The sequence below is a fragment of the Periplaneta americana genome, chromosome 5 (assembly GCF_040183065.1).
Source record: "Periplaneta americana isolate PAMFEO1 chromosome 5, P.americana_PAMFEO1_priV1, whole genome shotgun sequence".
In the NCBI taxonomy this organism is placed as follows: domain Eukaryota; kingdom Metazoa; phylum Arthropoda; class Insecta; order Blattodea; family Blattidae; genus Periplaneta; species Periplaneta americana.
Window position 1 is genome coordinate 174,276,267 of NC_091121.1, and position 18,097 is coordinate 174,294,363.

The 18,097-nt window shown below is 36.6% G+C and overlaps 1 protein-coding gene across 5 annotated transcripts in view; it reads right to left on the reverse strand.

Moving 5' to 3' along the window:
* Positions 1 to 18,097, reverse strand: part of LOC138700295 (pancreatic lipase-related protein 2-like) — a 97,336-nt gene that overhangs the window by 39,670 nt on the left and 39,569 nt on the right. For all 5 annotated transcript variants that reach the window (XM_069826811.1, XM_069826807.1, XM_069826809.1 and 2 more), the window contains exon 3: positions 7,279 to 7,396. In XM_069826811.1, coding sequence (XP_069682912.1) covers positions 7,279 to 7,396 — 118 coding nt within the window. The remainder of the gene's footprint in view (positions 1 to 7,278; positions 7,397 to 18,097) is intronic.

An 18,097-nucleotide genomic window follows, 5' to 3' on the forward strand; every position in this document is an offset into this window, starting at 1 on the left:
TCAACCAAAGTTGCTGGTAGTTGTGGCACGTACACTATGTCTTTCACACGCTCCCAGAGAAAAAAATCACGGACTGTTAGGTCGGGGGACCTAGGAGGCCACTTTAACAACGCTAAGTCATCTTCAGGCATCGCCCAATCCAACGGCGAGAGAGTTATGTGTTGACTGGAATGAAGTCTTGGAGGTAGAGCCCTGACGAGAAGTTATGGCGCCAGCGCGAGGGACGCATTTTAGTTCGTTTGCTTGGACTCGCCCTCACACTCAACTGGAGGAGTGTAGGGTTACTTGGTTACTAGCATTCCGAGTGTTCAGATCGTTCTACTACTATCGCTATACTGAAAACATTGTCCTTCTGAGCGCCCTCATTACGGCATTGTCTAAGATGTGAAATCATAGAGTAGTTAATAGTCAAGGACATGAAATAGCATACAATGTATGGAAATTTGTCAGAAGAGGTTGTAAATGGAATACCAATTCCATTGAAAAGCGTGTGTGCAAGAGTACTGGCTGCCACTGGTATTACAAAGCGAACCTTGGCAAGAATCAGGAACGAAGGGAAAAATATTGAGGCAGGAACAGCAGATTCTTTCTCCAGTCCGGAAAAAACACAACCGAAGAAGAAGTAGATTGTTGCAGCTGTAGACAATTTTGATGAGGAAGTCCTAAGAAGACTCATCTATAATTATACTCTACGCATAAGCAGAGGCCGACTCTGCAATCGCTTCTTCCAAAAATGGGTATCAGTGCACGATTATGTGAAGAAAGTAGAGAACAATTACATTGAAAGTGAGCACGTGATGGACAGTATTTTGGAGAACATTTCCATAACCTAGGGACATCTGATTCCAGCACAGATCAGTCGTCTAATTAGGATGGAGAATAAAAATATATAGATGGAATAGCGGGTGTAATTCCATTAGGTACCTTCGGACTCTTGAGTAGGAAAGTGGTGATACTAAGGTAAGACGAATGTCTTTAGAAAGAGATGAAACGGATACTCTTGGTTTCACAAGTAAAGAACCTTCGTTGCAGGGTTGGGTTCAGGAAGCCATAAATCTGACTGACACGCTCCCCCAATTAGTGAAACTGTGGACAAAGATACCGCCAGGAGACCGCCGAGAATGCTGAGTTGTGAATTTTCCATTTTTGAAAGAATCCACCAGTTGCAAAAGAAAATACATTTAAAGAGTCCAGCCAAGAGCAAATGTGGCAACAGCTTCCCCTAACTGGCCTGTCAATCACTGCCATCTGTGCAGAAGTGGTGTGAGGCCAGGGTTCTTTACTTGTGGAGCCGAGAGTACTCTTGGTTTCACAAGTAAAGAACCTTCGTTGCAGGGTTGGGTTCAGGAAGCCATAAATCTGACTGACACGCTCCCCCAATTAGTGAAACTGTGAACAAAGATACCGCCAGGAGACCGCCGAGAATGCTGTGTTGTGAATTTTCCATTTTTGAAAGAATCCAACCAGTTGCAAAAGAAAATACATTTAAAGAGTCCAGCCAAGAGCAAACGTGGCAACAGCTTCCCCTAACTGGCCTGTCAATCACTGTCGTCTGTGCTGAAGTGGTGTGAGGCCAGGGTTCTTTACTTGTGGAGCCGAGAGTATGCCTGCCGCTCTGAGCTTGAGAACCGTAACCCAAACAACCCCCACTCCTCTACCCTACTGGGCGGCAATTTAAAACTTCGCGCAGGTTGGTGCCATAACATCTCGTCTCAGCTCTAGTATGGGTTGCCACTCAAGTTAAATGTGGCCTCGTCTCTAAACACTAGAGATCGTCATTCTCCTCCATAGCGGCCTGCATGTAATTACAAAATTCATAACGTTTCACGAGGTCTTCCGGTTTTAGCTTTTGCAGTAACTGTATGCGGTACGGTTTCATTCGCAATCAAGTTCGTAAATTTTCCATATAGTTGGTTGCGGAATATCAAGTTCCGACTGACGCGGCATATTGATGCGCTTCCAGGTTATAAGATCCATAACAAAATGTCCACAAGTACAAAAGATCCACAAAAAAATGTCCACAAACTGAATAGTCCAACATTTAAAGTCCTACATACAATTTGTCCATGGAGTGAAAAAGCCCATCATCTATGTGGTCCACCATTTTATAAAGCCCATCATACGAAAAGGTCCATCATACGAAAGGTCCATACAAAAAGGTCCAGCATACAAGGTTGTTCAACAGAGATGAGTTACTGACTGAAATAATTTGTTGGGAATAACAATAGTGTTTCGTTGCTATAGCACTGAATGCTTGTCGACTGGCATTCTCTCAGGCAGTATACCTGGTAAGGTTTAACTTGTCTCAGTAGCAATAAAACCAAGTCCCTTCAAATGAGAGTGGAGATTATAGGAGGGCTGTAAATGTTCAGGATTCCTTTCAAAACCTTGTTATTGTACAGGCTGCCGGAACTTAGTATCTTGAAAGACAAGCTCAGTGACGGAACTATACAGTACGAAGAGAGATATTTTGTTACCTTATTTTGTGCTACAGAATGTATCAAGTAGTCCCTTCCGCCACTGGATCGATGGACGGCATCGCTTCACTCCCCCATCCCCATAACAATACAGACGAAGTAAGACATATCTCCTTTCTCTCTCTTTTCACAGTGAGATTCATCACACAGCCTTTAGTGAGTGCGTGTCTTTTCCACTTCAATGAAGCAATATGGAGAAATGTAGTCAACAGGGATCTGAGGGCACAATATTTGGATATTGAGAACCCTGAAGTTTGAAACCAAATACAGGAAATTATGGGACTGCCGTTTATTCCGCTAAAATGACTTGCAATTTATTTGGGATTTATTAAATGAAAGGTTTGTGAACGATATCTTGGACTTAGCATCTTACATTGAAATTACATATTATATTATTCGTCATCCGGCAAGAGGGGGAAGGCAGGCAGTTCCCCCTAGATTTTCTCCTGAGGCATGAAACGTCTGTGAATTAGTAATTAATGGCAGACAGCGTACGAATAATGTAGTTGAAGGATTCCACTCTCAATTTCAATGACTTGTATTGGCACATTACGTAAACATTTTGCGATTCATTGGCCATTTGCAACAACAGCAATCGGAAACAGAACATTTAGTAATCCAGGTCCTTAATGGGCATACAAATATTAGGCAACTAGTAAATAAACGGTAGCTTATATCAATAATCAAACGAGAATTTTCAACACTGTCGGCAATTACCAAGATTTACAAAGATAGGAATAAAATTTTTCGATACCCTAGAACGACATGATAATATTTGAAATTATATAGTGATCCTCAAGATGAACAACTGATGTATCTTTTGTATTACATATGTAAAATATATAACATAATTGAAATGACAATAAATTTCTCGGCACTTTCCTTGCAGTTTTCCTTGTCGGTCATTTTAGGGAAATGGACGAATTTATTTGTGGACATATTAAAACGTAGGACATTTTTAAGAAGAGGACTTGCTAACAGTGGACCTTTTTCAGGTAAGGACATATTTAAGACTTGGACGAATTTTCTATGTGGACATTTCTAAACGTTGGACATTTTCGTAGAGAGGACCTATTGCAAAGTGGACCATATCTCACTTAACCGTTGATGCGAATGACACTCACCCTCACCGCTCCACTGTTTCATTAGAAACGCTTGGGCATCCACTGCTTTTACCTTTACTCAAGGTACCAGTTGCCTTAAATTGACGATGCCATTGCAGAATGCTTTGGTGACCTGACGGTGAAGTTCCAGGGTAGGCCTACTGTCTCCGGAATGCACGGAGTACGAAAAATGACTTCTCATATTCCAAAACTACGAACGCTTTGTGTTTTGAACAGTGTTGCCAACTCAGAAATCCATTTACCGCTGCACAAGCTTAAAAAACCGCTAAACTGTAGTTTAAAAACTCCAGATTTTTCTCAACACATCACTTCCAAATTTTAAATACAAACGTAAAGTTTTAGGAACTGGAGAATTTTATAAAAATGTAGACTAAATTATGAAAAGCGTGTATCACTTCGTAGGTTGTATGTTCTATGCAAAATCGTATGGACAATTAAATCTGAATATTTTGCAGTTATTATCACCTTACACCATTTACATCGAGCTTTCCAACTATCACCGGCAACTTCTTCCACTAAATCTTTCAACACACATTTTTTCAAACATCTCTAAACTTTTGTACGTATGGAGTTTCATGCGGCATATTTCTTCAAAATTGAATGAAGTAGATCTAGAGTACACTTCGGAAACAATCACATTCACAATCACACCAGTCCGTTCGAAATCTGATTTCACACTGAGCTGGAGACGTGCCAGCCAACAATGAATCTGGTTTTAAGTTTTAAGTATGTCTGTGTTGCATAAACTACAATGCGGAATGATAAATTAAAAATATTTAGTATAAGAGGACATTAATATATATGTATCATATGAGGAGACAAAGAGGAAGGCAGAAAGTAGGAAAGACTGGGGAATGCTGGGTTTGTAGTGAAAGATCTGCCCATGGGCAAGAACACTATGAATGAATGAAATATAATATAAGTTATCATAAATGAAAATAATAATTCAGTTCTTTATGTACTATTTATGATTAAACATATCAATTCATTCACAAAAAGAATGCATACATGATTAGACTAAGAGTTTAACGAATGTGGCAACGAATTTGTACAACAATGGATGAGGCAGGAAAGAGACATGGTTGTACCAAATTGAGTTAACATAAAACGTTGATATTTTATACTCGCACAATGAAAAATTGTGATAATACCATATTAATCTCTGGTTTATGATTAACTAATATTGTTGTTGGCAAGTACATATCAAAACAATTGTAACATCTTTACAGAAAAAAACAAACTTAAAAATATTGTCTCCCTCTGCCGGGATCATCAAAAAACGCCAAATAAATAGCTAGCCGCTGACGGTAAACTTCTGTAGCTGACCATAGTCCTGAAAACACCAGATTTAGCTACAAAACCGCTGACTTGGCAACACTGATTTTGAAAACTGCTTGTGCTGCCGTCTGTCTACACCACTGTTGCCAACACATCGCACTACAATCTCGCAAACTTTTCAACAAAAAGTAGCTAAATCTCTCAAAAGTTTGTTTAAAAAAATCCCCAGAAATGTCGCTAAAAATTAATAACAAATATCACTAAATAAAAATAAGAAAACATACATATGCGGAGAAAATATAATTTCCTCTTCGTCACCCTATTCTGCGAGGTCTGGTTGTGTTGTTGACGGCTGTGATGTTGAGGTGGAAGGTGTGGGAACATATGGTTGTGAATACACTGCACATGATCCAATCATTGACTTCTTTTTAAGTAGGTTATTTTACGACGCCATATCTTAGGTTATTTAGCGTCTGAATGAGATGAAGATGATAATGCCGGTGAAATGAGTCCGGGGTCCAGCACCGAAAGTTACCCAGCATTTGCTCACGTATTGGGTTTATGGAAAACCCCGGAAAAAACCTCAACCAGGTAACTTGCGCCGACCGGGAATTGAACCCGGGCCACCTAGTTTCGCGGCCAGACGCGCTAACCGTTACTCCTTAGGTGTGAACTCCAATCATTGACAGTACACTTTCTGGTAAATTGTAAGTGTTGAAATTTTCACCTAAGCGTTTGACCACAATTTTTTTTTGTGAAATCTAACACTTTATAGATATATATTTAAATATATTAAAACCAGCAAAAACTACAGTCTCATTTGCTTCACAGGAACTGCCCAAAACTCAATTGCTTCGGGTAGGTTCGGAGTGGAAAATCTCCACGTTTGGGGGGAAGAACCAAGATTACATTAGCTGGAACTGGCGACTCGTCACATGTCAATCAAAGTTGCCACCTTTTATGGGTGTTGGAGCAGTAGCATTGAGAGAGAGACCTAACCCGTGAGACTAATTGAATCAGCATCTTTCACCCCTGATCACTGATCACAAATATATGAGATCAGGGCTTTCACGTATGAATCATTGTAGGCTTCGAGACTTTGGACCCGATACAACAAGTTTACTATGCGTGTACTATAGGTTCTTGACTGGCTGCAGGTAGTGAAAGGCAGGGATGTGTTGAGGTAATAATGTTGCTATATAGAGTATAGTAAGGTAGTATGGGGAAACACACACATATGTACATTGAAAGTAAATATACATTACACAATGACAATGTCAAGAGAATATGAAAAGCATTTATTCTCCTAAATGTTATAAGCATTTGTGTTTAATTATACACAGTTTTAATGGTGGCAATAAACATGTATCAATTTTAATTCCTTCATTTATCCTATTGGTCGTAATTAGGAAGTTCAGTTACAGTATCGAATTGCAGTGTACTACAAGATACATTTTCAGTGTCTCAAACATAAATCCTTTTCGGTTATCTGCCAAACACAGTTTGTACTCTGAAAAGCTGCGCTCTACGTCGCATGACGTGATAGGAGCAAAACGAAAAATGTTAACACTATTGCAATCTCTAAGAGACAGTCCTTTATTCTCGGGTGACTCTATGTCTACTAATTTGCTGTTTATATTACACAATGTTCCATAGCCGTTATTTTTACATAAAATTGATTTCCACTTATGTTTTACACGTTCAGTAACCGGTGTACTTGGTGTCTCATTCATTCTCTGCGTCATTTCCTCAATTAATTTGAGGGCTTCCGGCGTCTCTTGCTCTGACTTTTCTAACCGTGTAATAGTTTCAGACACACTTTGAAAATAGGTTTGTATGAAAACCAATTATTCGTCAGAACCTTCAAATCCAGAGCGTTTTCCTTTGCGTATTTCTTGGCATTCATTCTACAGTACCCCCACCCACTGTACGCTTTACCACTATACTCAGTACGCCGTTATGCGGATTTCCCACTGAACTGCTCTATTGGGTCCGAAGTCTCGAAGCCCAGTCATTAGACTATTCAGTCATGCAGCCATGCCTCTTCTAAAACTAAGAAGTGCATGACTTCAGTTGAATGTTTTAACTTAAAAGAAAGGAAAAAGTGGAAGAATATAAAAATCAGCAGAAAAGTCGCTAATCGTAGTTTACAAAATTTGTCTCCGAGACTGATTCAAAATTCCCTACATTTAGCGACTTATCATTAAATATGGCAACACTGGTCTACACGCATCAGAATTACAACAATGGAAAAGTAAACTTTCAGAGTTTTTCTTTCGATTCATAATTAGCACAAACATATTGCATCCATAGTTTTCGCAAATATTTGACTCAAACCCTGATGGATCATTTGTAATTGCCCTGTATTTTGAGTTATAAGCTTTAATAAAGAAACTTACGTTGTATACAAGTAGAATGTGACGTATGGGTTGGGGCATATTTGTTGAGCATATGTACAATTCGCAGCACCTGGAAGTCCCAGGTATGATTCTATGGGGCCCGTAATCCAGAGTAACACTGAAAGAAAGCACATACAAGATTTTTAAAACATCATACTTCAAACAGAAATGTAATTTGATTGCTATTTATCGTATACACTACAATATTAACGCCATGTCCAAGGAGGGTTATACTACACGAACGTTAAAAACGTTGCGTTGACAACGTTCTTTTATAGGAACTTGGTTTTTGGTAATATAATCGCTTGTATAATTGCATGACTATATTACACAAGCGTTAAAAATGCTGCGTTTGGTTGCGTTGCTTCGACGTTGGGAAGTTTCAACGCAGAGGTCTGCGTTGGCAACGCCATGTTTTGCAAACGTATTCATACTGCATGTGCGTCACCAACGCAACGTCAACAACAGACTGGATATTGTGAAGCAAATGCAGTTTTTACTACCTACTCTTGGTGAGAATGAAACCATTTCGAATATACCTCCACCTAAACAAGAATACATACCGGATGGCATTATTTCTCAGGCTACTTCGGGTCATGAGAGTACCGGTAATGTAAACGATACCCAAACAAAATCGGGACCATCTCTTCACTCGACAGGGACAGAAGAACAACAAGGGATATTACAAATACATTATCAGAGAGCGTGGCCATACAAAGACAAGACAGAGAGAGTGACAAGGATGGAAACAAAGCTTGGACAATTTACCTCCAGAACGTGCAATTCAAGCCCGTTTCAAAGTTTCTGAAGTGTTCAGAAACCTGCTTGTCGAACAACGGGTAACATCAAGAATGTCCTAATTGTCAGATATGTCGCCGTTGAGTGTTATTGCCGATAGTTCAAATCATTCTGAGTTCATTGTTAATTTCAGTCAGTACTGATTTCTTAGTTTTCAACATATTATGTATAAAATAAAAATATAATCATCACAAATTGAGGCAAATTTTATTACTTACCTTAATGTTACAACCAGCCTTTCGACAGGATGAACTGATTTCCTCATTACAATATCAGTTTTCCTAATTTTATGAGAAATTAAATTCAAAAGATCATCAAAAGTTTTTATTGACATTCTATAGTAGAGAAAAAAACTTGTCGGGATACTGTCGGTGATTTTCAAATGGAGTATAAAACTTTCCTGTCTAAAGTCTCTTAATGTTTGCAGGATGAATCCACCATCTCCTTTTCCTCTTTTTTTTTGAGACAGACTTATTAATTGCACACATAGCTGAGCTACACATGCAACTTGTATAATATTCATTGCAGTTCTGAAACCAAACATAGCGTCCCTAACGCAACGTGTAGTTTACACATTTTTCACACGTTATCAACGCCTATCAAAGCAACGTTTTTAACGTTCGTGTAGTATAGCCCTAGGCGGGCAAGGCGGTGCGTGCGGTGCGATGCGTTTACTGCGGTTGACGTTCACAATCATTCTGCGTGTAATAAATGGAGTTGTATAACGTGAACACGAGACGCGCGCGATTCATACGATGCTGTGAAGCCGCACCGCACGCATTGTTTGGAATTTAAAACGGTGTGATTTTCACCGCAGATGTCGTCCGGCAAGCAATAGCAATTGAAGTGTTAATTTCCGAAGTACAGGGATATCATTTTATTTTTACTTCAGTTTTTATTGTACCTGAGTTTTTGAATGTACTTCATTCCCACTCTCTCTACTAGTAAACTTCCAAACGTCCTACAGTCAAAGTCGCCTTACGGTCATAATAAACACAAACAGTATTGAGTTAGTGAGTATAATACGTTCCAGAAATACGTTAACGTTTTCCAGTGAAGAAAGAGCTTTCAATATTGAATCATATTCTCGCACAGGTACTGTCGTCCGCTTGCCTATGTCGCATCCCAGTTTCCCCCACCCGCTTCTGTTCGCCCCTCTGTAAAGGCTATGGCTGGGCTGTCTTAGCTCTTTTCTGAAAACATTAATTTCTGTTAGGAATTGGACATATACGTAATATTATACAACTGTTTAAAATAACTTAAAAGGGCCTCGTTAATTAATTTCCACGTAATTTCCCTCCTTTCTACGGCCCTGCGACAAAACCACTTAACCACTTGGACGGACAGTAGATAGCATGTCTGAGTAATTTTATCTTTTCGGATCGGACAGAAGTGAAGATTGAATTTACAGTGCGTAAGGTACTCTTTTATAGAGTAAACTGGTAATTGGAATTAGGTACAATAGTCTATAGTGCGATAATATGCAAAAAAGAGCTGAAGCCTCTATCGAAATGAACGGCAACCATTTTCAAAATAGTGTTTAAATATAGGCTACATATTATGATTATTTTTCAATTTAACTTCTTTCTCTATATTGTACGCTAATGTGCCGTAGACAATATAATGTACACTGCATAATGAATATGTCCGAATGGATAGCTTAGTTCGTGAGTAAAAACACTTATTGTTAATACAATACTGTATTTTGATTAAAGAAAACGTAATGAAAATTATCTAACTCAAAATCGCGATATTTCCCACTTTACGTAACTGGATGAACTACTTTTCTTCCCTCCTATACCTAGTAAAGTGTTTTGTTTGTTTTTGACGCCAGTATCATCGAACTCCAGTCGTGGAAGGGAGTAGCAAACAGTGTTTTCGGTTCTCAACCGTTAATCCAAAGGTATAGCCAGGTTAATATTAGAAATGTTAGTAAAAATAAAATGATGTCCATGTACAAACAAGAAATGTGTTGTGGAACAAAAGAAACCCTCAGTACAAGGATCGTTTAACTATTGACAAAGAATGGGACTCTATAGCTGATAGTACGGGATATTCAATTAAGTTTAAAATAAGTAAATATGTAATTATATACGCTTTAATCAATGTTTATTGTTTTCAAAACCCGTGATAATGAGATCACTTAAACATTAAATTACTTTCAATTAAAATTATTGATAAAAGGTGTCTCGCACATTTTCTGCTGCTCTCGACGTACGATTGCTTGCCTTCGAGTGTTGGAAATTATGATATCCTTCCGTCACATTATCTTCCGAGGCATTGGTAGAAGTATCCTATTCCTTGTCAATTATAGCGCTATGGAAAATTATTTTATAATATGAAATGTATTTTCTACAATAATTTCAATAGATTTCAATAACATTCCTTTCTATTGTCATTCTTCAAAGTGATAAACGGTAATTTAAATATGAGGCCGTTATCTTGTTTTGAACTCTTCTAGTATAGGGTCTCATTAGATATGTTCTTAAAGGATAAGCTTTGTCCGCTATGAATAAAAATAAAGTTTTTTTTTTTTTTCGAAGTTAGGAAAGCCTGGAAAGCACTACATTTCTCTATGCGTATTCTGAAGAAATCTAACCGAAAGTCAAAGGAATTAGCGTACAAAACCCTTGTTCGCCCAATTATGGAATATGGAGCAGTAGGTTGGGATCCGTACAGACAAAACCAAATCGATTCAATAGAAAAGTCCAACGCAAGGCAGCAAAATATGTGAAAATGGGGAAGGGACATGGTGAGGACATAGTAAAAGACTTAGGGTGGGAACTTCTCAAATCAAGGCGACGAAAAACCAGACTCACCGCATTGTTTAAGGCACAAATGGGACACAAAGCATGGACCGATATCAATGCTAGATTAGCAACACCATCATACTTAGAAAGGGTTGATCATATTAGGAAGTTTAAATGTAGAAATCAAAGAACGGACGTGGCAAAATTTTCTTTTGTTAACCGCACAATAGTAGACTGGAACAGCTTACCTGCGACAATCTTTCAGGGTGGTCCTCTTATAATCAATACATTTAAGGAAAGGTTGAGAAGATTAGACTGAAAATGTAATTGGAGGTGCAGTGTAATTATTTAAGTTGTCATGTACTTAATTGAATTGAAATTGATATAAAATTAATTAAGTTCATATGTAAGTATTAAGTTGATATGTAATTAATTAAGATGATATGTACTTAAGTTGGTATGTAATTAATTAAGGTGATGTGTAATTATTTAAATTGGTAATAGTTGGGCGAAATAGAAGTACTTATAAGTTAGATTTACTTTTGCTTATCGTAGGCATTATTATAGAATAGTTTTTAATTATAATCCTAGGTTTAATTCAACTGCTATTTATTGATTTACGTTTATTTTAATTTACTTCATTTAAGTTTATTTCATTTTATGCTCGACCATGCCGAAATGTAGTAATTATACACCTGGTAGCAGTCCTTTAATGCATGTCATTAAAGTACATCTACTCATTAAAGTTCAGGTGTTTTCAGCCAATGACAACTCAGCTTACAGGTGTTCAGCCAATAACGAGTCAGCCTTGTACCGTTATAAAACCGCAAGTATCGATTATTCTCGGATATGCAATCGAAAGAGAATTAGCGAAAGTCACGGAGGCTGAAAATCCAATACTGTCGCAGAAGGTTATGTTCTGTTACTATAATAATTAGCGTTAATTGTAAATAATATTCAAATAAATTCAATTTGTCATCTCGTTTTTCAATGTCGAATTCAATAATCAAAGTTATACCAAGTTTAACGGCATTACACAAGGTCAATGACATTATTGTTTCTCGGAAAAAATCAATACTTTCGCGTCTGCGCACATCTCACAATTCACGACCTAGAACAAGGTCACTTCCGATCTCGTCAGATACAAATAAAATGTATACATCTGAATACTATAATTTCAAGTTAGAAATATGGTGGAGCATAAAAAGTCGTATGAAACTCGCCTATAATGGTAATTAAGAAGCTCGTATGAAAATTATGAAACTCGCTTGCGCTCGTTTCATAAACATCCATACTCGCTTCTTAATTACTATCATTATAGGCTCGTTGCATAATGTACTATTATTTCATGTAGGGTAATTGTAATTATTGTATATTATATATCACTGCCACCGGGTGTATACCCAATTGTAGTGTTAATAGATACATACACATACATACCTGCGCATATTTTCGTAAAGGTGAAGAGTCTTTTTTTATGTTTTGATAAATAGCTGAGTTATGAAATATTCATGCATAATTGTCTTTTCCATATGCGTCCACGTCGATCATTAAAAATCGATATTTTGCATTAAAAACTGCCGTACGCAGTTACATTGGACACCTTGGGTTTTTCTCGCAGATATTTGCGATGCGTGTTTTAACGCGATGCCCGCATCGCTCGTGCTCGCATTTACTTAGGACACGGCGTAACACGTCTCTAAGGAGTGCATGTTGTTTCTCAATGGCTAGAACGCTCTTTTTCCCAGTACAAGGCAGTGTTCCGCGATAGTCGCCAGACATTTTTGTGATGGACAACTTGAGGATGAATCTCATTGTGTACTGTATTTCTTCACCAGTTGGTGAGACAGCATAATTTATACTGGCGAGTACTGTATATTATTTAAAGTCACATAAAATCTTTATTAATAATAAATCTGTAGCCAAAGTTTTTCTGGTAATTTTCGATTTTCCAAAAATAATTGGTGTTAACATATATAATTAACCATCCTGAAACCGAAAATCGCTTTTTTGAAATTTTAGTTTGTATGTCTGTCTGTCTGGATGTTTGTTACCTCTTCACGCGATAATGGCTGAACGGATTTATATGAAAATTGGAATATAAATTAAGTTCGTTGTAACTTAGATTTTAGGCTACATGGCATTCAAAATACTTTATTTAAAGGGGGGTTATAAGGGGGCCTGAATTAAATAAATCGAAATATCTCGCTTATTATTAATTTTTATGAAAAATATTACATAACAAAAGTTTCTTTAAAACATTTTTCCGATAAGGTTTATCCTATACAAAATTTTGATAGGACTTATATTTAATGAGATAAATGAGTTTTAAAATTAAAATAACAACGCCATCCAAGGCGCTGTACTGAAATAAAAACAAATGACTTCGTCTGTAAGGGGCCTTGGACAACAACAATCGAAAGCTATTAAACATAGCCTAAGAGAATGTTTCTGTGTTTGTATTAAGTAATATATGGAAGTTAATTAATTGTTTAATTATTATTTCACCATTGGAAAGTGTAGTTTCTCTAGGTGGACATAATTCTATAATGTTATTACAGTAACTTCTGAAACATATAGCAACTAATATAAAGTATACACATTAAAACTAAAAGATATGTCAATCTTCATTAAACTATGGTTGCACGTTATAACAAATAAGAAACAAGTTAAAGGAATTGTCATTGCACCAAATGAGTGCTCTCTGGACCAATATGACCGCATTTTAATTATTTAAATACAATTTAAATTAAGTAACACATTAAACGATTTTTCTATCAAACACGAATGTTCCCTGGATCAAATGTCCTATTTTAATTATGTAATTACTTTATATTTATGTCTAACAGGTGCAGCGGAGCGCACGGGTACGGCTAGTAAAATAATAAAAACTTAATTAAATATTTACCCTTTTGTCACATATTTTTCAGATTGTTAGGACATAAAAAATAAATATTTTCCCGATTTTTAGCACCTAAACACTCGAGCCATACTTGCGAAATACTTCAGGAACAAAGCACAATCACTATTAACTAATTCGCATCTGCAGGACTGTTTACATGTAACTACAAATGACATCGGAAATCACTGACATTCTGAGTAACATTCAAGTTCATGGCTAGGTATCATTACAATGGTCAATATTTTAAAACTTTATTATTTGTTGAAAATCAAAATCTTTGTGATAGTAAACCTCTTATTATACATACAATGATTGTTTGGATTAGATTGAATTTTCTTTGGTTTAATTTTGTTAAGATTATGAATTTGTGTATTGATAATTTGTGTATTACTTATCTTATTACGCCTTACTTACTGGCTTTTAAGGAACCCGGAGGTTCATTGCCGCCCTCACATAAGCCCGCCATTGGTCCCTATCCTGAGCAAGATTAATCCAGTCTCTATCACCGTATCCCACCTCCTTCAAATCCATTTTAATATTATCTTCCCATCTACGTCTCGGCCTCCCCAAAGGTCATTTTATTCCTTTGCTGTGGTCGTGCCAGAGAATCAGTCCCATTCCGAGGCTTATTTGAAAGTTTCGTAACAAGCTGTTTTCTACAGTGATGGGTTGCCACATACGCCTATTAAACAAATTCCATTTCTTGGTGCTCACTCACTTAGTATTACATGTGGGCTCTAGTGATAAGATAGTCCTTTCTTTCATGATATAATTAGAAGACTACCTTGATGTAGACGTGCAACTCTTGACCTGTTTAGGCGATCTACGTCACTACCTGATTTCGTAGTGGGAAGAACTGCTTTATTTGAAAGCAATATTATACCTTTCACTTGAATCCTTGCACACCATGGGCTAACAGAGAAGATGTCTTTCTGGTGTTTAAAAGAATTCGCATGTTCACAATAATTTATTTTCCTAACGTTTACCCGTCAATCTAAACTGTAAGTTACAGTACAAGAAAATATTTCAAATATAGCCAATAATGTTCCGTTGAAGTAGCAACTGAGGAACCTTTCTAGTTTCTTCTTCTTCTTCTTCTTCTTTATCATCATCATCATCATCATAATCTAGGTTGCGGCAGTGGGATATGACGGTTTTTATAGTCCTGTTGTGGGACACTCAGAACGAATTAAAAGGAAAAACATATACTGAAGTAATGTAGTACAATGCAATTTATTGTCTGATTACTTTTTAGAAACTAGTCTACATTTCGTAAGTAGCCTCCATGGCAACGAATACATTCGTGCAATCTGCTACGAAAGTTCTGCATAACTCGCCCCAACAAAACAGGTTCGATAGATGTGCATACATCTTGTTACAGAAAAAAAATTCTAATTATGAAATCTACATCGACATGGGGAACTATTAATAATGGAATTCCTCAAGGATCAATATTAGATCCCCTACTTTTTCTAGTGTTTATAAATGATCTTGCACCCCTTATAAAAGATGGAGGTCATCCCATATTATTTGCAGATGACACAAGTATAGTAATTACAGCCAATAACTCCAACACATTCCAATCTTCAACAGAGGAAATTCTCTTCAAAATATGTGACTGGTTCTCAGCCAATAAATTAGTATTAAATTGTAACAAAACTAACATAATTCAATTTAAATCCTGTCCAAATTCAACGTCGCAAATTTGTAGGGCAATAATTAACAATAGATCCCTATTAGCAACAACAACAACCAAATTTCTTGGCTTAAAAATCGATAATGTGTTAAATTGGAAAAATCATATTAAAGAAATTACCCCCAAACAAAATTCAGCTTGTTTTGCTATTAGATCTATGCAAAAGATAGTAAATATCAATACGTTAAAAACAATATACTTTGCATACTTCCACTCGGTAATGAGTTTTGGAATAATATTCTGGGGAAATTCCACATATAGCAACAATATATTTCTATTACAAAAAAGAGTAGTTAGAATAATAGTAGGTGCCAAATCTAGGGAATCGTGTAGGACTATTTAAAAAAAACTACAAACAATGCCCATGGCTTGTCAGTATATCTTTTCATTAATAGTCTTCCTCGTATGTAATCGTGAAAACTTTGTAACTAATTCAACAGTTCATAGCATAAATACACGTCAAAGAAATGACTTTCATACTCCATCGGCAAGTCTATCGTGCTATCAAAAAGGAGTGCGTTATATGGCAGTAAAAATTTTTAATAGCCTCCCTATCGATATAAAAAATGAAACTCAAAACATAAAAATATTTAGGGCCAAATTAAAGAAGTACCTAATTTCTCACGCCTTCTATTCTGTAGGTGAATTCATGACATTCAATAACACTTCATGAAATTGATACTAAAACTATGTGTTGTACTAGTAGACTATATTGTAAATTTCGTCTGTATATATATTTCATCTAGACTATGACTATAAATTAAGATTTTATAATAGTATTAAGTTTTTTGACTTGTTCCATATTCTAGCTGTAAGCATGTATGAATACCATGGAATGTTAATAAATACAATACAATACAATAGCACTAATTTCGTTCCTTATGTTTTGTTTCAGCTGGATGGTGGAGCGAGGCTTGTTGCGATACACCCTACTTTTGAGGTAACCCCTTAGGAAGTAATCAACTGCAGTCAGGTCAGGAGATCTTGGCGGCCTGGCAGTGTCTCCAAATCGTGAAACTATTCGTCCTGGAAACATGTTTCGCAGACAGTTCATTGAAACATGAGCAGTGTGCGCTGATTACTTGCTATGGGGTTATTTTAAAATAGGGTGTACCGCAACAAGCCTCGCACCGTCATCCAGCTGAAACAAAATATAAAGAACGAAATTAGTGCCATAGAACCTGTTTTACTGGGGGCGAGTTATGCAGAACTTCCATAGCAGATTGCAGGAATGTATTCGTTGCCATGGAGGCTACTTACGGAATGTAGTTTCTAAAAAGTAATCAGACATTAATAAATTGCATTGTACGAGATTACTCCCACTCTCCTATATGTGTTTTATTTTAATTCTTTCTGAGGGTCCCACAATAGGGCTATAAAAATCTTCATATCCCACTGCCTCACTCTATATATATTAGAACTGTATCTTGTATTTTCCAATTTTGCCTCAACTACAGTATGTATCTGGTGACCAGATTTCTTGCCACCGCTTTGGTAGCCGCCTCAATTGTCGTGGTGTATTTTATGTGTTTGTCATGGCGATTTTAACTAACCTGTATTCAGCCATCCTGCATCTATCTATCTATCTATCTATCTATCTATCTATCTATCTATCTATCTATCTATCTATCTATCTATCTATCTATCTATCTATCTATCTATCTATCTATCTATCTATCTATCTATCTATCTATCTATCTATCTATCTATCTATCTATCTATCTATCTATCTATCTATCTATCTATCTATCTATCTATCTATCTATCTATCTATCTATCTATCTATCTATCTATCTATCTATCTATCTATCTATCTATCTATCTATCTGTCTATCTGTCTATCTGTCTATCTGTCTATCTGTCTATCTGTCTATCTGTCTGTCTGTCTGTCTGTCTGTCTGTCTGTCTGTCTGTCTGTCTGTCTGTCTGTCTGTCTCTATATCCATCTCTATATCCATCTCTATATCCATCTCTATCTCTATATCCATCTCTATCTCTATATCCATCTCTATCTCTATATCCATCTCTATCTCTATATCCATCTCTATCTCTATATCCATCTCTATCTCTATATCCATCTCTATCTCTATATCCATCTCTATCTCTATATCCATCTCTATCTCTATATCCATCTCCATCTGTCTGTCTGTCTGTCTGTCTGCATTTTAAAGTACTTACAATGTTGTGGTGGAATATTTTTTTAATGGAAAGTTTTATGTGGAAATTCAATGCCATTAATAGGGATGGAAGTTCGGACACCGAAACTATGAAGTTAACTACGTCGCGTATTATATGTAAGTCGTGTTGTTCACATCGACTCAGAGTAGTACAGGGACTTATACAGAGCAATCCTATGCTTGAATAAAAATATTGCTGGATATAGTCAGGTAACCAATACAAAATATGATATGACACACAAAGAAAAGCGACTTACTTTATTCTCTTCTTTACAGAAAATTGTGATATATTTTAAATAAAAATAAATGGTGTACTTGAAGTCTCACTAATTTTGTTGCAATGTGTAACTGTGTACATTATCAAATATAGTAATATTAACACATATCAGCATCAGACACAAGTCATAATAAAAAGTGGACTGATCCAAAATCGAATCACTAAACAATTTCAGATGTTCGATGTGTCTTTTAGTCATAATGTTTCTCTAATCATGAC